The sequence below is a fragment of the Eretmochelys imbricata genome, chromosome 3, assembly GCF_965152235.1.
Source record: "Eretmochelys imbricata isolate rEreImb1 chromosome 3, rEreImb1.hap1, whole genome shotgun sequence".
Taxonomy (NCBI): Eukaryota; Metazoa; Chordata; order Testudines; family Cheloniidae; genus Eretmochelys; species Eretmochelys imbricata.
In genome coordinates this window covers 139,676,745-139,694,675 of record NC_135574.1, presented here as the reverse complement: position 1 = coordinate 139,694,675, position 17,931 = coordinate 139,676,745, and the positions used below count along the sequence as shown (strand labels likewise).

At 38.3% G+C, this 17,931-nt stretch overlaps 1 protein-coding gene across 5 annotated transcripts in view; it reads left to right on the top strand.

The window, feature by feature from the left end:
* CEP170 (centrosomal protein 170) overlaps positions 1-17,931 on the top strand; it is a 186,524-nt gene that overhangs the window by 145,239 nt on the left and 23,354 nt on the right. For 4 of the 5 annotated variants that reach the window (XM_077813464.1, XM_077813467.1, XM_077813465.1 and 1 more), the window contains 3 exons: positions 6,887-7,121; positions 14,668-14,845; positions 16,458-16,625. In XM_077813464.1, the coding sequence (XP_077669590.1) occupies positions 6,887-7,121; positions 14,668-14,845; positions 16,458-16,625 (581 nt within the window). The remainder of the gene's footprint in view (positions 1-6,886; positions 7,122-14,667; positions 14,846-16,457; positions 16,626-17,931) is intronic. The other variant, XM_077813468.1, reaches the window with a different exon arrangement.

Sequence of the window (17,931 nt, the reverse complement as noted above, 5' to 3'; positions counted from 1 at the left end):
GGTTCTATAGCCATATAAATAAGAAAGAAAGAAAGAAGTGGGACCGCTAAACACTGAGGATGGAGTGGAGGTTAAGGATAATCTAGGCATGGCCCAATATCTAAACAAATACTTTGCCTCAGTCTTTAATGATGATCTTAGGGATAATGATAGCATGACAAATGGGAATGAGGATATGGAGGTAGATATTACCATATCTGAGGTAGAAGCCAAACTCGAACAGCTTAATGTGACTAAATTGGGGGGCCCAGATAATCTTCATCCAAGAATATTAAAGAAATTGACACGTGAAATTTGCAAGCCTGTTAGCAAGAATTTTTAATGAATCTGTAAACTCAGGGGTTGTACCGTATGACTGGAGAATTGCTAACATAGTTCCTATTTTTAAGAAAGGAAAAAAAAGTGATCCGGGTAACTACAGGCCTGTTAGTTTGACATCTGTAGTATGCAAGGTCTTGGAAAAAATTTTTGAAGGAGAAAGTAGTTAAGGACATTGAGGTCAATGGGACAAAATACAACATGGTTTTACAAAAGGTAGATGTGCCAAACCAACCTGATCTCCTTCTTTGAGAAAGTAACAGTTTTTTTAGACAAAGGAAACGCAGTGGATCTAATTTACCTAGATTTCAGTAAGGCATTTGATACGGTGCCACATGGGGAATTGTTAGTTAAATTGGAAAAGATGGAGATCGATATGAAAATTGAAAGGTGGATAAGGAATTGGTTAAAGGGGAGACTACAGCGGGTCATACTGAAAGGTGAACAGTCAGGCTGGAGGGAGGTTACCAGTGGAGTTCCCCAGGGATCGGTTTTGGGATCAATCTTACTTAATCTTTTTATTACTGACCTTGGCACAAAAAGTGGGAGTGTGCTAATAAAGTTTGCGGATGATACAAAGCTGGGAGGTATTGCCAATTTAGAGAAGGACCAGGATATCATACAGGAGGATCTGGATGACCTTGTAAACTGGAGTAATAGTAATAGGATGAAATTTAATAGTGAGAAGTATAAGGTCATGCATTTAGGGATTAATAACAAGAACTTTAGTTATAAGCTGGGAAGGCATCAATTAGAAGTAACAGAGGGGGAGAAGGACCTCTGAGTATTGGTTGATCACAGGATGACTATGAGCCGCCGATGTGATATGGCCGTGAAAAAAACTAATGCGGTCTTGGGATGCATCAGGTGAGGTATTTCCAGTAGAGATAAGGAGGTGTTAGTACCATTATACAAGGCACTGGTGAGACCTCATCTGGAATACTGTGTGCAGTTCTGGTCTCCCATGTTTAACAAGGATGAATTCAAACTGGAACAGGTACAGAGAAAGGCTACTAGGATGATTCGAGGAATGGAAAACCTGTCTTATGAAAGGAGACTCAAGGAGCTTGACTTGTTTAGCCTAACCAAAAGAAGGCTGAGGGGAGATACGATTGCCCTCTATAAATATATCAGAGGGATAAATACCAGGGAGGGAAAGGAATTATTTAAGCTCAGTACCAATGTGGACACAAGAACAAATGGATATAAACTGGCCATCAGGAAGCTTAGACTTGAAATTAGACAAAGGTTTCTAACCATTAGAGGAGTGAAGTTGTGGAATAGCCTTCCAAGGGAAGCAGTGGGGGCAAAAGACCTATCTGGCTTCAAGATTAAACTCGGTAAGTTTATGGAGGAGATGGTATGATGGGATAACATGATTCTGGCAATTAATTGATCTTTAACTATTCATGGTAAATAGGCCCAATGGCCTGTGATGGGATGTTAGATGGGGTGGGATCTGAGTTACTACAGCGAATTCTTTCCTGGATATCTGCTGGTGAATCTTGCCCACATGCTCAGGGTTCAGCTGATCACCATATTTGGGGTTGGGAAGGAATTTTCCTCCAGAGCAGATTGGAAGAAGCCTGGGGGTTTTTCACCTTCCTCTGTAGCATGGGGCATGGGTCACTTGCTGGAGGATTCTCTGCACCTTGAAGTCTTTAAACCATGATTTGAGGACTTCAATAGCTCAGACATAGGTGAGAGATTTATTGCAGGAGTGGGTGGGTGAGATTCTGTGGCCTGCATTGTGCAGGAGGTCAGACTAGATGATCATAATGGTCCCTTCTGACCTTAATATCTATGAATCTATGGAGAATTGCTAATATGATACCTATTTTTAGGAAGGGGAGGGGGGCGGAAAGTGATCCAGGAAACTGCATGCAGGCTTCTTAGTTTGACCTCAATTGCATGCAAAGTCTTAGAACAAATTTTGAAAGATGAAGTAGTTAGGGACATGGAGGTAAATGGTAATTGATTTAAATACAACATAGTTTTACAAAAGATAGATTGTGTCAGACCAACGTGATCTCTTTCTTTGAGAAGATAACTGATTTTTTTAGACAAAGAAAACACAGTAGATCTAATCTATTGGAGTTCAGTAAGATATTTGATACAGTTTCACATGGGAAATTATTTCTTAAATTGGAGAACATGGGGATTAATATGAGAATTCAAAGTAGATAAGGAACTGGTTAAAAGGGTCATAGTGAAAGGTGAACTGTCAGGCTGGAGGCAAGTTACTAATGGAGTTCTTCAGGGATTGGTGTTGAGATCAATTTTATTTAACATTTTCATTAATGGTCTTGGCACAAAAAGTGAGAATATGACAATAAAATTTGCAGCTGACAAAGTTGGGAGGTATTGCCAATACAGAGGAGGACTGGAGTATCATTAAGAAGATCTGGATGACCTTGAAAACTGGAGCAATAGAAATGGGTCAACTTTAATAGTGTAAAGTGCACTTTGGGACCAACAACAAGAATATTTGCTATAAAATGGAGGCTTATCAGTTGGAAGTGACAGAGATGGAGAAAGATCTGAGGGTATTGGATGATCACACCACGGTTGTGAGCTGCCAATGTGATGTGGCCACGAAAAAGACTAATGCAATCCTAGGATGCATCAGTTGAAGTATTTCCAGTAGAGATAGGGAAGTGTTAGTACCATTATACAAGGCACTGGTTAGACCTCATCTGGAATACTGTGTGCAGTTCTGGTCTCCCATGTTTAAAATAGATGAATTCAAACTGGAACAGGTGCAGGAAAGGGCTGCTAGGATTATCAAAGGAATGAAAAACCTACGTTATGAGAGGAGACTCAGAGCTTGGCTTGTTTAGCCTAACCAAACAAAGGCTAAGGGGAGATATGATTGCTCTCTATAAATACATCAGAGGGATAAATACCAGGGAGGGAGAGGAGTTATTTAAGTTAAGCGCCATTGTTGACACAAGAACAAATGGATATAAACTGGCCATCAAAAAGTTTAGGTTTGAAATGAGATGAAGGTTTCTAACCATTAGAGGGGTGAAGTTCTGGAACAGCCTTCCAAAGGAAGCAGTGGGTGCAAAAAACTAACTGGCTTCAAGACTGAGCATGATAAGTTTATGGAGGGGATGGTATGATCACCCTGCCTACAATGTCCTGTAGCACAGTGGTTCTCAGACTTTTATACTGGTGACCCCTTTCACATAACAAGCCTCTGAGTGTGGACCCCCCCTTATAAATTAAAAATGCTTTTTAATATATTTAACACCATTATAAATGCTGGAGGCAAAGCGGCATTTAGGGTGGAGGCTGACAGCTCGCAAACCCCATGTAATAACCTCATGACCCCCTGAGGGGTCCCGACCCCCAGTTTGAGAACCCCTGATGTAGGAGATCTGCAACTGCTAGTAACAAATATCCTCAGCAGCTGGTGATGAGGCACTACTAGATGGAGAGATCTTTGAGTTACTACAGAGAATTCTTTTCCAGGTGTCTGGCTGCTGAGTCTTGTCAAAATACTCAGGGTCCAACTGACTGCCATATTTGTGGTCAGGAAGAAATTTTCCTGGGTCAGATTGGCAGAGACGTTGGGGGGTTTTCACCTTCCTCTGCAGCATGGATCATGGGTCACTTGCTGGTTTAAAATGAGGAAATGGTGGATTCTCTGTAACTTGAAGTGTTTAAATCATGATTTTAGGACTTTAGTAACTCAGCAAGAGGTTCTGTGTCTATTACAGGAATGGGTAGGTGAGGCTGAAGTGTGCAGGAGGTCAGACTAGATGGTCACAATGGTCCCTTCTAGCCTTAAAGTCTGAGTCTATGAGATTGATGGGGAAAGATGACGGTCATGAGGAGTGAGCAGCAACAGTAGCAGCAAGGATAGCTGTGAGGGCAGTCACATTTTGGAACAGCTGCATGTCATATGATTAGTAGCTATACTAGTTAGCTAGCCTAAGGGAGGAGAAGTCATTGCAAGCCAACAGACGGAGAGTGAAAGAAGCAGCAGAGGCAACTCTGTGAAAAAGAAAGGGTTCAAGTCAAGTAGAAGCACTGTCACAACTTTGATCTTTTAGGTGACTCAAAGTCTAGGATTATGGGGGGCAAGGAACACTAAATGTTAAGACCCGTGGGGTTGATTGGGTTGATCTGGCCCCAAGGGGCTGTGCATCCAAAGAGATCAAAAGGTGTTTTTTAAAATCCTATGTCTGAAAAGTGATAGCTAGGTTAATTCAAAACACGCCAAGTTTTGTTAATATATGTCATGATTTAGATGACTTGTGATATTATTACTATAACTCCACAATAACTTTTCACAAAGTTTACTATGAGAAACCTGTAGGCCAAACAGCAACACGATAGCATTTTGGCCTCAGATCTTTATGATCTTTCCAAATACTAAACAGGCTTTTGACTCTATTTACCTTTCTTAATTATAAATACAATTGAATTTGGATAGCAGTTCTCTATTGAATTTTCAAACGGTTTCAGAATCAATTCTTTTTAAAAGAATTATAATTAAGAATATCTGCAACATCTTTTTTTGCTTTTCTCCGAACCATAGACTGAGGAAGGGAAGGGCTTACCCTAAATTTCAGCAATAGATTTTTGTTAAGCAAATGCTTCAAATTTGAATGTTTTCATTAAGCATTAACATGATAAAACAATATTTTGTACACAGAGAAATCCCAGCTTCTCCCAGACCCAGATCCTGCTGTTGAAACTTACAGTGGTAGAGTACTAGAAATCATATCTCTTTCTAATATTTCACTATTCATTCAATCTTTAGTTTTTTAAATTTGACTACTTATGCTCATTGTACAGTGCTGAGTTGTTGAACTACTCTTTAAGAAACAGTTCAGAGATACAATTTTTAAGCAAATTTGATGTTTGTTTTGATTTTTTTAAATAAGAATTGGAACAAAGGATTAATTAAAAATACAAAATTATTTTAAAGGACTCTGATGATAAACTTTGGGCCCAACTCCTAAAATTCGTTCAACTGCAATCACACACTTCTTGCATGCTTTTTTTGAGGGGAAGGGAGAAAGGAGTACTTTTTCTGCTTATGTTCTGCTTTCCTTGATAAGGACAAGTTAGAATCCCATAAGTTAAGGGGTAGTGGGTCAGTGGATAGACCTTTCTTTCCCCTCTTAGGTTATATTTTACTGTCTGTTTTAATATTCTAAAATAACCAATTGATTTCAATAGGCATTAAATGTACTTTGGATTAGGCTCGCAACCACACTTCCTTTTAAATCACCTGAAAAAATCTGTTAATCATATTTCTACTTTTAACAATTAAAAAGATGTTTAAATGAAGAAAGGGACTAAAGTTTGTACTCCAGCTTCACGCTCTACGTATTGTAATCTTTCAGAGCATTACACAATCTGTTCTCATCTAAAAACTCACATTGCAAATATCTGTACCTATATTCGCATCTGATTTATGTTTAATTTGCCATCCTTTTAATAAATAACAATTCAGGGAAAAATCAGTCTTAATTTGCTTGTATTTTTATGTTAATCACATTAATTACATCTTGCATCTGTGATTTATAAATTACCAAGAATAAATATGTCCATTTGGATATATTGGTTTTCAAAAGTATCGTCAGCACACCTAACCAACCTCAATAAAGGTGTCTACAAATTTTGCAGCTAATTTAATTAAGCATTTGGGCGCCTAACCTAAAGTCAGGTTATTCTAATACTAACAAATTACATTAAGAATTTTCCTAACATTAATCTTTAGTCCAAGAGAACTGATTTTTAGAGCCAGTGATTAACAAAGAAATAATATTTGATGTTGTGAAGTTCTGTGGCATGAGGTTGATTGGGTGCGGCATGTTATCATAATGAATGCTCTACCATCTAAAAAAGTGTGAGGATGGCCATTCTGAAATCCATTTTCTAGCCATTAATGACTAATTGTTGAGTGAGATCCTCGTGCTCAGTTTCAGTCATCCACTGCTTCTGTCCATTTCAGCAATGTGTTGTTTTCAGTATGAGTACAAGTACTGTCTGCTCTGTAGATGCGTCACTGAGCTTTGTAACAAGATGCTGAATTGCAAAGTATTATTTTTTTCCAACAATAAATGCATAATTTCTTCTCTAGGAATTATGTGCTTTCTTTATGTTGGCCCATGTTGAGAGACCTTGTGCCAGCATCAACTTGTGTGTGTGTGTCCTGTTTAAAAATCAATACTGTAAATTTAATGAGAGCCGGGGAATTTGCCCCCCCCAAAAAGGGGGGGCAATCAAACTCTATAAATATTAATGAATTGGGCCCTCATTCTGTAACACGTCCTGCTTTAGGTATGTAGGAATAATGGCATTTGCATCTTTTTATCTACTCACCATTATACAAAGAGCATCTTTTTCCACATTTTATTAATCAACATTTATTATTTAACACAAATTTAGTATCTTTCTTTTTAAGATGTAGTAAACACTTTTGTGAGGTCCTTGGGGTTTGATATTGAGCAGTTGTGGTGTTTTGTTGTGGTGTTTCTGAAATAATTTTATTGTTTCTTACAAAAGATACAATAATAATTCTTTTTTAATAATCAAACTAATTTAGTAAATTCAAGATGGAGGCGCTTTCCTACAGATTATGCTTCCACCTCAGAAGATGAGTTTGGATCAAACCGTAATTCCCCTAAACATACCCGTCTACGTACTTCTCCAGCCCTGAAAAACCCTCGATTGCAGAGCTCTGGGACAGCAATGCAAACTAGCAATACATTCAAGCACAGGATCAAGGAACAGGAGGACTACATTCGCGATTGGACTGCTCATCGAGAAGAAATAGCAAGGTTTGTTTTTTAAAAATGCCTTTAAAATATCAAAGCCTTTTATCTGAACTGGTAGTGCTGAACAAATGACCTAGTTAAATCGCTGAGTGCTTCTACATATGCAATATTTCTGCATGGCTAGATGTACAGAAATCTTGAAGCCTTGTAAAGGAGAGACTATCAAAGTGGTCGCAAAAAGAAAAGGAGTACTTGTGGCACCTTAGAGACTAACAAATTTATTTGAGCATAAGCTTTCGTGAGCTACAGCTCACTTCATTGGATGCATTCAGTGGAAAATACAGTGGGGAGATTTATAGACATAGAGAACATGAAACAATGGGTGTTACCATACACACTGTAACGAGAGTGATCACTTAAGGTGAGCTATTACCAGCAGGAGAACGGGGGTGGGGGGGGGAGCCTTTTGTAGTGATTCCCCCTCCCCCTTTCCTCAGATGTTCTTGTCAACTGCTAGAAATGGCCCACCTTGGTTATCACTACAAAAGTCCCCCTGCCCCTCCCCGCTCTCCTGCTGGTAATAGGTCACCTTAAGTGATCACTCTCGTTGCAGTGTGTATGGTAACACCCATTGTTTCATGTTCTCTATGTATATAAATCTCCCCACTGTATTTTCCACTGAATGCATCCGATGAAGTGAGCTGTAGCTCATGAAAGCTTATGCTCAGATAAATTGGTTAGTCTCTAAGGTGCCAAAAGTACTCCTTTTCTTTTTGCGAATACAGACTAACACGGCTGCTACTCTGAAACCTATCAAAGTAGTGCTACCAGGATACCTCTCTTGTGGAGGGAGAGCATAGTATTGTCTTGTGGTACACGTATCCTATGTATGATCTCCCAGTTGCATTAGTGAGAGTTACAAATGTATTTTGTTACACTTTGTTCTGCCTCAAGAAATAGTTATATCTGTTTTATACTGCCTTAAAATCAGCAAGTAATAAAAAAAATCAGTTAAATGCAAAGCTGATTTGGAGGTATGTTTTTTTACCATATGAAAGACCATGTTTTCACTTCTAATTTTTAGTTCATCTTGGTTTTCACTCTGCATTGAAGGAAGACTGTCAAATTAAATAATATATATTTGTCCAAAAAATCACTTCTTTTGTGACTGGTGCCTGAGATTAATAAAGTGGTTTAAAAAATCTAATGTACTGTCCCCCTTATTGCTATTTGCACTGCACTTCAACAATGAAAAGAATAGTCTGTTATACATTCTAGTGATGCAATGTTGTGAACATTTCAAATAGACTGTTTAAATAAACAAAACTTTTTATGTAAACGTTATTAAAACACGGATTAATGTTCAGTTTTGTGAAACTTTTTACAGAACTTAAATTTGAGGCCTAAATGATCTCCCAGTGTCCTTTTAAAAACAATTTTTAACACTTCGACATCACAGATATGAAATATTATATTTTGGTCATATGAAATACTGTTTTCCAATTCCTGGAAATGGTATGTTTAAAAAATCTTTTGTACCGTTATATAGATTATGATAACACATGTAAATGAGCTACATAAATATTGTAATCAAATCGAGGGACTCTGATATGATCTTGGGAACTATTAGAATGAAGCTCAAATATTCATTTTCCAGTAAGAACTTTTAAAATTTCAAATACCAACCCATGGATTTCTTTCTGAGAATCCATACTAAGATAGGAGCTAAATCCATATGGGGGAGCTGTGAAACTTAGATATTCAGGCTTAGCGTACCTCTTCCTCCTTCTAAACAGTCCTGCTGAACCTTCGCTTCCGTGGAAGTTTTAGGGGAGAATACCTGCACTTTTTTTTTTTTTTTTTTTTCAGTTGACAGCCTTGCTATTCTGTAAGGAAAGTTCTTGGCTTACATCAGACACTAAGGGTATGATTTTGTTATGGAAGTCTCAGATTCCATGACTTTCCTGGACCTCCGTGACTTCTACAGTGGCAGGGCTGGACTAGCTGAGGTCCATATTAGTGCTGCTAAATTTGTGACCCTCTCTATGTATAACACACAAACATCTATATTAAAAGAATATTAGTAACGTTGGAAAGTCAAGCACTCAAAAGTTAAGAAATGCCAGAATTAAGGTTGCCTGTTGCTCCCAGTCCCAACCTCCTTGCCCAGTCACTCACAATTACCCCTTCCTGGCTCTTCATCTGATCCATTTCTCTCTCCCTCATCTCTGCATTCAAATCAAGCAACTTCCTCGTACACACTGCTTGGGCCCAGCAGGGTGGGCATAGAAGGTATGTCTACACTTCAATGTGAGTCCAGGGTTAGTGGGACTCAAGTCAACTAACCCATGTTAGGGAACCCTGGGCTTGAGCTTCTGCATTGTATTTTAACCCTATGTTTAGACTTTTCTAACCCATGCTCAAATGTAGGGCTCTAGCACCCTCACTGCAGTGCGCAGACCCAAGTCAAAGTAACCCAAGTCGCAGAGTCTCTTGGGCCCCATCTCCCAGAGTCACCCTGCCTCCAAATGTGGCCACTCTAGCCCTAGGACCTAAGTGCACTGTCGGAAAAATTTACTGCCTGCCCTGTATGTTATCAGGAAGCAGCTCACTTTGCAAAAGGCTTGTTTGGTTCACTCTCCATTGAAAACCCAGGAGGCTCTCTGATAGTGTGCTTGCAGATCTGTAATAGAACAGAATAGGCTAACTCTGACCTGAGCTGCTGCCATTCACAAAGCGGCGGAGGCAGAAGGGGGCAGGAGGTGTGCCTTCCCTTTTCGGTAGAGTGGATTGCGGATTGTTGGGGTAGAGAGGACTAAGGAAATTGTCCCATGGAATTGTGGGATACTTTTGTCTTACTCCTGAGACAAGCAAGGCTGTGTCTACATTGCAGAGTAATAGGGCTCAGACCCTGGGTCCTGGCTTAACTCAAGCTTGGACCCTCCAGCCCTGCAGGGTCATGGGACCCTGTGTCTGAGCCCTGGATTAGCACAATTGTAGTGTAGATGCAAGTGGGGGGTTAGGCTTGGGGCCGGGCTCAAGCATGGGCTTACGTTGCAGTGGAGACATACCCTGAGAGCACAAGAGAGACAGGCTCGCAGCTTTAAGCTGTGTAGTTGTAGCCGTGTCGGTCCTAGGATATTAGAGAGACAAGGTGGGTGAGGTAATATCTTTTATTGGACCAACTTCTGTTGGTGAGAGACACAAGCTTTGCCAAGCGGAGACAGAATCTTTACAGACTTTTTCTAGCAAATCTCTCCCAACTATTTGCAAACTCTGATTTTTGAAAGACTTACCATTTGGAAAAAATTTCATGGATTTTCATGGGGACAGCTAAAAGCACATCCATGACACAAAGGCCCAGCCTCTGCTAAATTTAAAGCACAGGTGTGTCAGAGCCTCTCAAAGAAAAGGTCGCCAGAATTTTTTGACAGGTAGAACAATGTATTTTTCTCTATCCTTGTTCTCAGAAATGGCTAGCCATTTTGGCATAACTTTTTCAGAAATGTTTAGCCCAAGGCATATACCCAGCATGGAAAATTTTAGCCTAAACACTTAACATCTGATAAAGTTATAAGCATCAGAAAATAGGCTCCTATAATGGGACAAATCTTAGTAATAGCCAGTACTACTAGCCCCACCTCTGACCCATTTTTTTACCCTAACATAGCATATTCATATGATAAATCACTTTTTTAAAGGTTAGTGCTAAAAATGACATTGATATAATAGGGTTGAGAACATCAATGTGTAAAAGCAAGGAAGTTCAAAGTTATGGTTCAAGTTACAGTACATGTTGGAACCACATTGCACATATACTAGTAGATATGAAGTCATGAAACTTATCATCGTTAGTAATATACAAGGTTATCTGTGCCAAAGGACATTTAATTGTTGTGGGAAACAAAACTTTTTTTGAATTTAGATTCACAACCATAGCATTGGGATAATATATCTTTTTTTGTAGTTGAAGTATATAAATGCTTATGGACGTTTACTGCACGTAGTCGATAGAAATCTAGTGCAGTTGTTTTCAGTTTGTTGTCCACGGACCCCTGGGGGTCTGCAGACTATTTCTAAGTGGTCCGCAAAAGGTGACTATTAAAATAAAGTTTCAGATCCCAGAAAAGTCATTCCATTCTTCTGATCAAGCAAAAGTATGTGAATACCCCCACCTACAGGTCAAAACCCAGAAATGTTGTCGGTACCACAGAAGCTCACAATTTAGCACGCTTTCTCACACTGTGTCAAATGCCGTGCCAAGCATGTGCAACATTTATAGTTGAATTCTGTTCAGTCAGGTTTCAGTCTAAGACTTCTAGGGTAGAGCGTCCACAGATTGAATTTCCAAAAGGGTACACATCTCCATTCAAAATTGTTTAGGGGTCCACAAATGAAAAAATGTTGAAAACCACTGGTCTAGTGTATATATTGGCATTATGAAAATATCACTAGGGGCAGAAAGGATAATGGAGTATTTTTTGTGGGGTTTCTTAAGCATGTAATGTGATTTCATTGTTCTTTTTCCACCCCCATCCCACCCTCCCATACTAATTTGCATCTCCCTAATCAGAATTTAAAGTTACGGTGTTTGTAAAAAGCCTTCTCGAGTTAGTAAGAAAATGGATTTTGGATACCTGGTGCCTGTTTTTGTCTGATCTTATGAAGATCTGTTATTCATTCTTTGACTAATTAGTCTGCTTAGGAAGCTGCAATGATAAATATTTGATAAACCAGTTAAATGCACAATTGAATTAGGAAAACAGATGGTAGCAACATCTACTTTTATCCAAATTACTTTCATACCGTAAGTAAATTAATCTTGTGAAAGGGTTGTCATGCTTTGTCCTTTTCACGAAAATTTGTGTTGGAACAATTTTCAGTTGTTAGTTTTAAATAACTAGTTTAGTTGAAATATGAGAGAGCTGATTAAAAACTAATGAAATACTTTCCCAAATTCTGTAAAAAGAAAAAAACAACCATTTTAATTCTGTATTTCACAGTTTTCCGATAACTCTGCTAGCACACACAATTCCGATAATAAACTGACTCCATGTACCTTGTATCTGGTAGGATGTCAAATACAGAAAGAATTAGGTCAAATGTTTAATGTTAGAGATTATTAAAGAATGAAATAAGGGAAATGACAGGTTCTCCAAAATGCTAAATTATTCAACGGAGAATTTTGGTTTCGGGATTTTCCACAGTAATGAGACTCTGTTATGTTAAATTGATCAAAATGTTTTGTGTGTGTGTGTGACATCACATCTGCTGTAATGAAAACTGCCTTCTACTGCTTAGGGAATAAATTCCCTACCTCTGTTGCTCATGAAGCCCTGCATACTTAGCCTGATTACATTTCTTTTAATGGAAGAAGTCAATTATAAGTAGAATAATGCACAAGATGGTTTGCAATTGTTGTGACAGAACCACATTACTTGGATTTTTGAGGCACTTAGCCTTTGACCTTGGAGCTGTCCGAGAACCCAAAGCATGCAGTCTCACAGTAATTGCACACTCCATCATCTGAAGGTCTCTTTTTATAACTGTAACTACAGCAAATAAATTTTGTCTGTTTTAAATTCAAACTCTGCTGAGATTTGTTTCCCTGCTGTTTTGTTCACAATGTAGAAGGGAATTTGTTGTGAAATTAAGCGCAGGTTCAAGCCTGAAAAAGGAACTAAGTAGTGTACCAGGTGGCATGAATTTTGTGATGTTAGGTATATGAAACCTAATGAACTTCACTGAATAACCAAAATGGTGTTGCACAAGTTAATAGGCTAGTGTTTTATCCTTTTAGCAAAGTAGTCTCCAACTTCAGCTTCACTTCCCCCAGTTTCATTAATTGACAGCAAAATGAAAAGATGCGGACCTTTTACACCAAGTCACAATTACAATTCTGGTGAAACTGTGTTGTAGCTGCACTGGTATTTGTGACCTTATTGACTGCTTGAGGAATTAATAATTTGTTGCTTGCTGTGAAGTAGCATCCATTTTGGAATTGCCTAACTTCACCATGAATCCTTCAAGATCATTTGCCTTCATTTTCATATGGGCTTCTGACACTGTACCATTACGGCTGTCTGGCAAGAATTCACGTGAGATTTTAGCAGTTTTTTGGATTTTTGGATGTTTCTGTTGAGAAGTAGGACTTCTGCAGGATTATTCTATTTTCTAGTGGCCTTACTTTTGTGATAGGTGTCCCCTGGAGAATTTGCTGAATAATAGCAGTTTATTTTCTACCTTTAGAAAACATGGTTTTATACATTTATATCAACAGTAAAACGAAAAATAAATTTGAGTTAATCCCAGAAATATGTGGGAATGCTCATATTAACTAGGCTGTGGTGAGCATCTGGTAAGTGAATGTTTTTCACTTTTCAACACTGTTAACATTTATTTACATGCAAAAAGTTCAGCACATTTCTGGTATTAACTTAATTTTTGCTTTAGCTTTATACTTCTGCGTAAATACAGTAAATGATCATTTGAGATTTAAGTGTTTAAGAATATTTTTGGCATGGTATCTCTCACATTTTATCCATTTTCTGTTTATTCTTGCAAGCTGTAAAATTGCATTGTTCCATGGAATTGTGCTGGTCAATGCTGAACCATCTAATATAGGGTTGCAATATTGCGATTTGACTGGAAATGTGTTAATTATGTTTGCCATTCTAATTTAACTACTGTTCTCAATGCTAAATTCTCTACCTTTAGATCAGTGGTGTCCAATCATTTCATCCTCAGGGACAAAAACATTTCAATATTTCTATCAATATTTAGGGGCAGATTGTCTGCCCTGTTCATTTCCTGGCAAAGGGAGTAGAAACCACCTGCAAACCCTTACTGGGGATTCTCTTGGAATGAGAATCCCCAGTGGGCATAGAGCCAGCATAGCTGATTTTTATGCATCATTCCTCTCAGCCACTGGAAAGGGAAGGGGATTAACTGAAGTCCACAGAACAACTACCCCAACGTGGCTTCCTAAGAGGACTGCTGAAATCTGGCACAAGTTCTTACTCTAATTTGGGCTGGCTCATAGAATCAGAGAGCCATAACTGATGGTTGTCTCTCAGCTTTTCCCCTTTCTCTGTCTTATGGACTGTTGTGGCTCTGTTGGGGAGGGGAGCAATCCTTTGAGAGGAGTGCCATTAGGCTCCTCAGGCTCCTATCTTGTGCTCCCACAGTCTAGCAGGTAAGAAGGCAATGGAGCAGCCAGAGGTACACTCTCCCCTGCTCCTTGTGATGCATCAGATGTCCAATGGCAGAGCAGCTACAGCAGAGAAAAGACAACAGCTGTTCAGAGCATTCCCATCACACTGTAGAACTGCTCTTGGGGCTGCAGGTGAAGCAGTGGGAGATGTTTTGGGAAGCAGTGTGCCCTTCTGCCTCCTTGTAGTAATGAGCTTGATTTAAAAACTTCACTTTAAAAATTGCAGTGCACAACTTAGCAAACACATTTTTACTTCGTAATCAATTACACATTTTCTTCTTAGCCTGGCTTCACCCAAGAGCCACAACTTAGAACCTCAAGGATACAGGTTGGACACTGCTGCTCTAGGTATATGGTATTGGAAGAATGTAATGTTGTTGTTAAAATTATTACCAGGATCAGTCAAGACCTGGCTCTCATCGCACGGGAAATCAACGATGTAGCAGGAGAGATAGATTCAGTGACTTCATCAGGCACTGCTCCGAGTACCACAGTAAGCACTGCTGCCACCACCCCTGGCTCTGCCATAGACACTAGAGAAGAGGTAGGAGATCTTCATGGAGAAATGCATAAGGTTCTTTCTTTTCTTTATTTCTTTTGCTTTTAGCCTTTTGCATAGCTTTTTTAGTTATTTCCACCCAGCCTGTTTGCATGAATCTCAGCATTCTCTTCTTTTGATTTAAGATTTCTTAATCTTTCAACAAAAATCAGTAAGCACAAAAATCAGTTTATGAACACAGATCATTAAAGTGGTCACCCAAACTGTTCATATTGTGTGTCTGTTTTCACTATTAAACACAAGACATTGTGCTTATTCACTTCTTACTTGTCCACAGTCTTAGATACCACTGAATAGTATGAGTACTTCTAAAGATTTTAGTGTGTATACATAAATATATGGTGTGTGCACTATATAGTATAGCTATTACAGATAGAAAAGTCCTTGTATCACAGAAGATCTAGACGTTTTCCTGTTAGTATTTAAATATGTAAGTAGCATGGCTTAACAGTAATTTTAGCTCTTCATCCACAATATATTATTTTTAAAAAATAGCTTGAATTAGGTTTGCTTCATGCTGCAATTTAATTTTTCTCTTCTTTGACTTTCTCTGGAGTCCTGTGTATTAAATTGTACTAACTAACTTGTTTTAGTCATCACGGGTCTAATGCTAGTAAATATGTTAAAGATAACATAAAAATCACTCACCTTCTACCATATTACCATTCAGATAGTTTTTTGTAAATGTTTACTTTGGGTTTTGTTCTTCCTTGTCTTGTTCCCCCCAAAATATGTCTAATCATTTTTGTGTATGTAAGGTTTGGTTAACACGTTAATCGACTGTGTTCATTCTGAGGCTGTCCTTTTTCGTGAAAAAGGATATAAACAATGGCAAGAAACATGCCTTGCGTGTGCCGTTTAATTGACTAAACCCATGTAATTGTTTTAATTGTCTCTTTAGAACCCCAACTAAACTTCAGCATGACATGAATATGCATTTACTCAGATTCATTTAAATCATGTTGTCTTATATTTCACTGAATAAGTATGCTTCCCTTTTCCTTTTTTGTTTAGTATTATTGTACAGTAAATATATAATATAATACTGTAGGTGGCAGTATTTCATTGAAGTAGATGTAGACTCTGTAAGTAGATTGTGACTAATCTGTCTGAAAAGGACTAAAATACTCATTGACTTGCAAAAAAAACTTCCTTTTCATTAGTTTCATAGAAATCTGCCATTAAATGTAATTTGTGAAGAGAACGGAGTACCTTTTGTGAAGAGAAAAACAGTTACTCTAATCACTTACAGTCAGCATTGGTAAAAGTATGGGTAAAATGTTTACCACTGCCAGCTTAAGTGACTGGAATTTCATTTTTTTATGCTCACTACATGATATCTATATATAGGCAAAATCCTCTCCATCTGGCAATCTAATTTATAGCCATGAATTTCTGGTTTTGGAAAATAGCCGTCTGTTTACTAGACACACTATCATATAATACACACACATCTTATAATATATAGGAAAACAGAATATTTGCTTTTATCATGGAAATCTTAAAATGATCTACTTTAGAGGTAAAAAATCAGTCTCATCTTGAAGCCCTTGCACTGTATGTATCCAGAAGGTTTCATAAACTGCCGATTTTTCATTAAATGTATTTATTTGTTTTGCTCTTTCAGCTGGTTGACCGTGTATTTGATGAAAGTCTGAACTTCAGAAAGATTCCTCCATTAGTGCATGCCAAACCACCAGAGGGGAACAGTTGGACTAATGATTCTAAGCCTCAGTTAACAGACGTTCTTGATCCTCCAACAATTACACGGAGAAGAACGTGGAGCAGAGATGAAGTGAGTATACACCAGTGTTCCTGTGTAGTAATATGCTTACTCTAGGCCCCCAAAACATCATTACATTTTACTATTGCAGGCACAACATTTACTTGCCCACCTGCTTCCATATGGTTGCAATAATGGGGAAAAAACAGTGATATATTACTTTATTACCTAGAGAGAGAGAGAGAAAGCGAGAGCGTGTTGCGTTTGTCCTGAGTAGGCTATTAGAATTTTTCAATACTGTATTTATTTGGAAAGAGTAGTAAGTAGAATGTGAACACAATCAAAAATTTTAAACTCAAATCAGTCATTCATTTTTTTAAGCAAATCACACTAGCTTTGTTGTAATGGCACTGATCTATTTTATAGGTACAACCAGGAAGCTTGAACTGTGAATTGTGTGTGTTTTCACTGTCATCTCAGGCAGAGAATGTATGTAGTGGGACTCATAATATCTGGTGTTGTCAGAGTGCTTGAAAAAGACATAATAATCAATCAGCATTGATTTCAGAGCCATTTCAGAGATCCGCGTGGTAGATAAGAAAGGGGAGATTATTTAGCTAATGAAAATTGGGTATGAAACATCGTAAACTTAACCTGCTCCTAGCCTAATTTTAAAATATGCACAGAGAAATGTAGTTTCATGTAATCTGTACATATAGCCTTACTTATTTTCATACTCATGTTTTACAGACTCAGACACAAACATTATCCCTTCCTTTCTCTTGTAGCTCACGTAAATTGCTCCACCCTATTTTTGAAAGAAAAAAAAAAAAAGTTGGCAAATTCTGCTTGCTGGCTGACATACTGTAGGATTCTGTTGTATACTCAAATACACATGATTGACGTGCTAATCTGATTTGTCATGGAAAGCCCAAAGCTGTTCTTGCTCCACAATGAGCAAGGAGATGCTTTTCTCCCATTTATATTTTAACATTCCTATGAATCCACCTGCATAATTTTAAATTGGCATTTCCTTCAGAAGTGTTTGTCCTGTTACTAAAGATCATCTTCATCATTAAGTCTCTGTTTACGGATGCCCACAATAATATGTATACATGCTGAACTGAAAGGACTTAAAATCTTGTGATCCTACCCCACTGTTCCTGTTTTTCCTATCTGCCCATTGGATTCAGGAGCCATATCTCAACTTTGACTGTGTGTTTACAGTTGAGTTAATTTGTTGTTAATTTGTTTGTTCTGTTTGCATTTAAGTGCTTCCTGGTGGGTTCCCTCTTGTTGCGCGGGTAGACTCTACCATTTGCTAAGTCTTTTAGTGAAATGACACTGTCTTCCAGTCTCTCTCTAGTCCTAACATGCT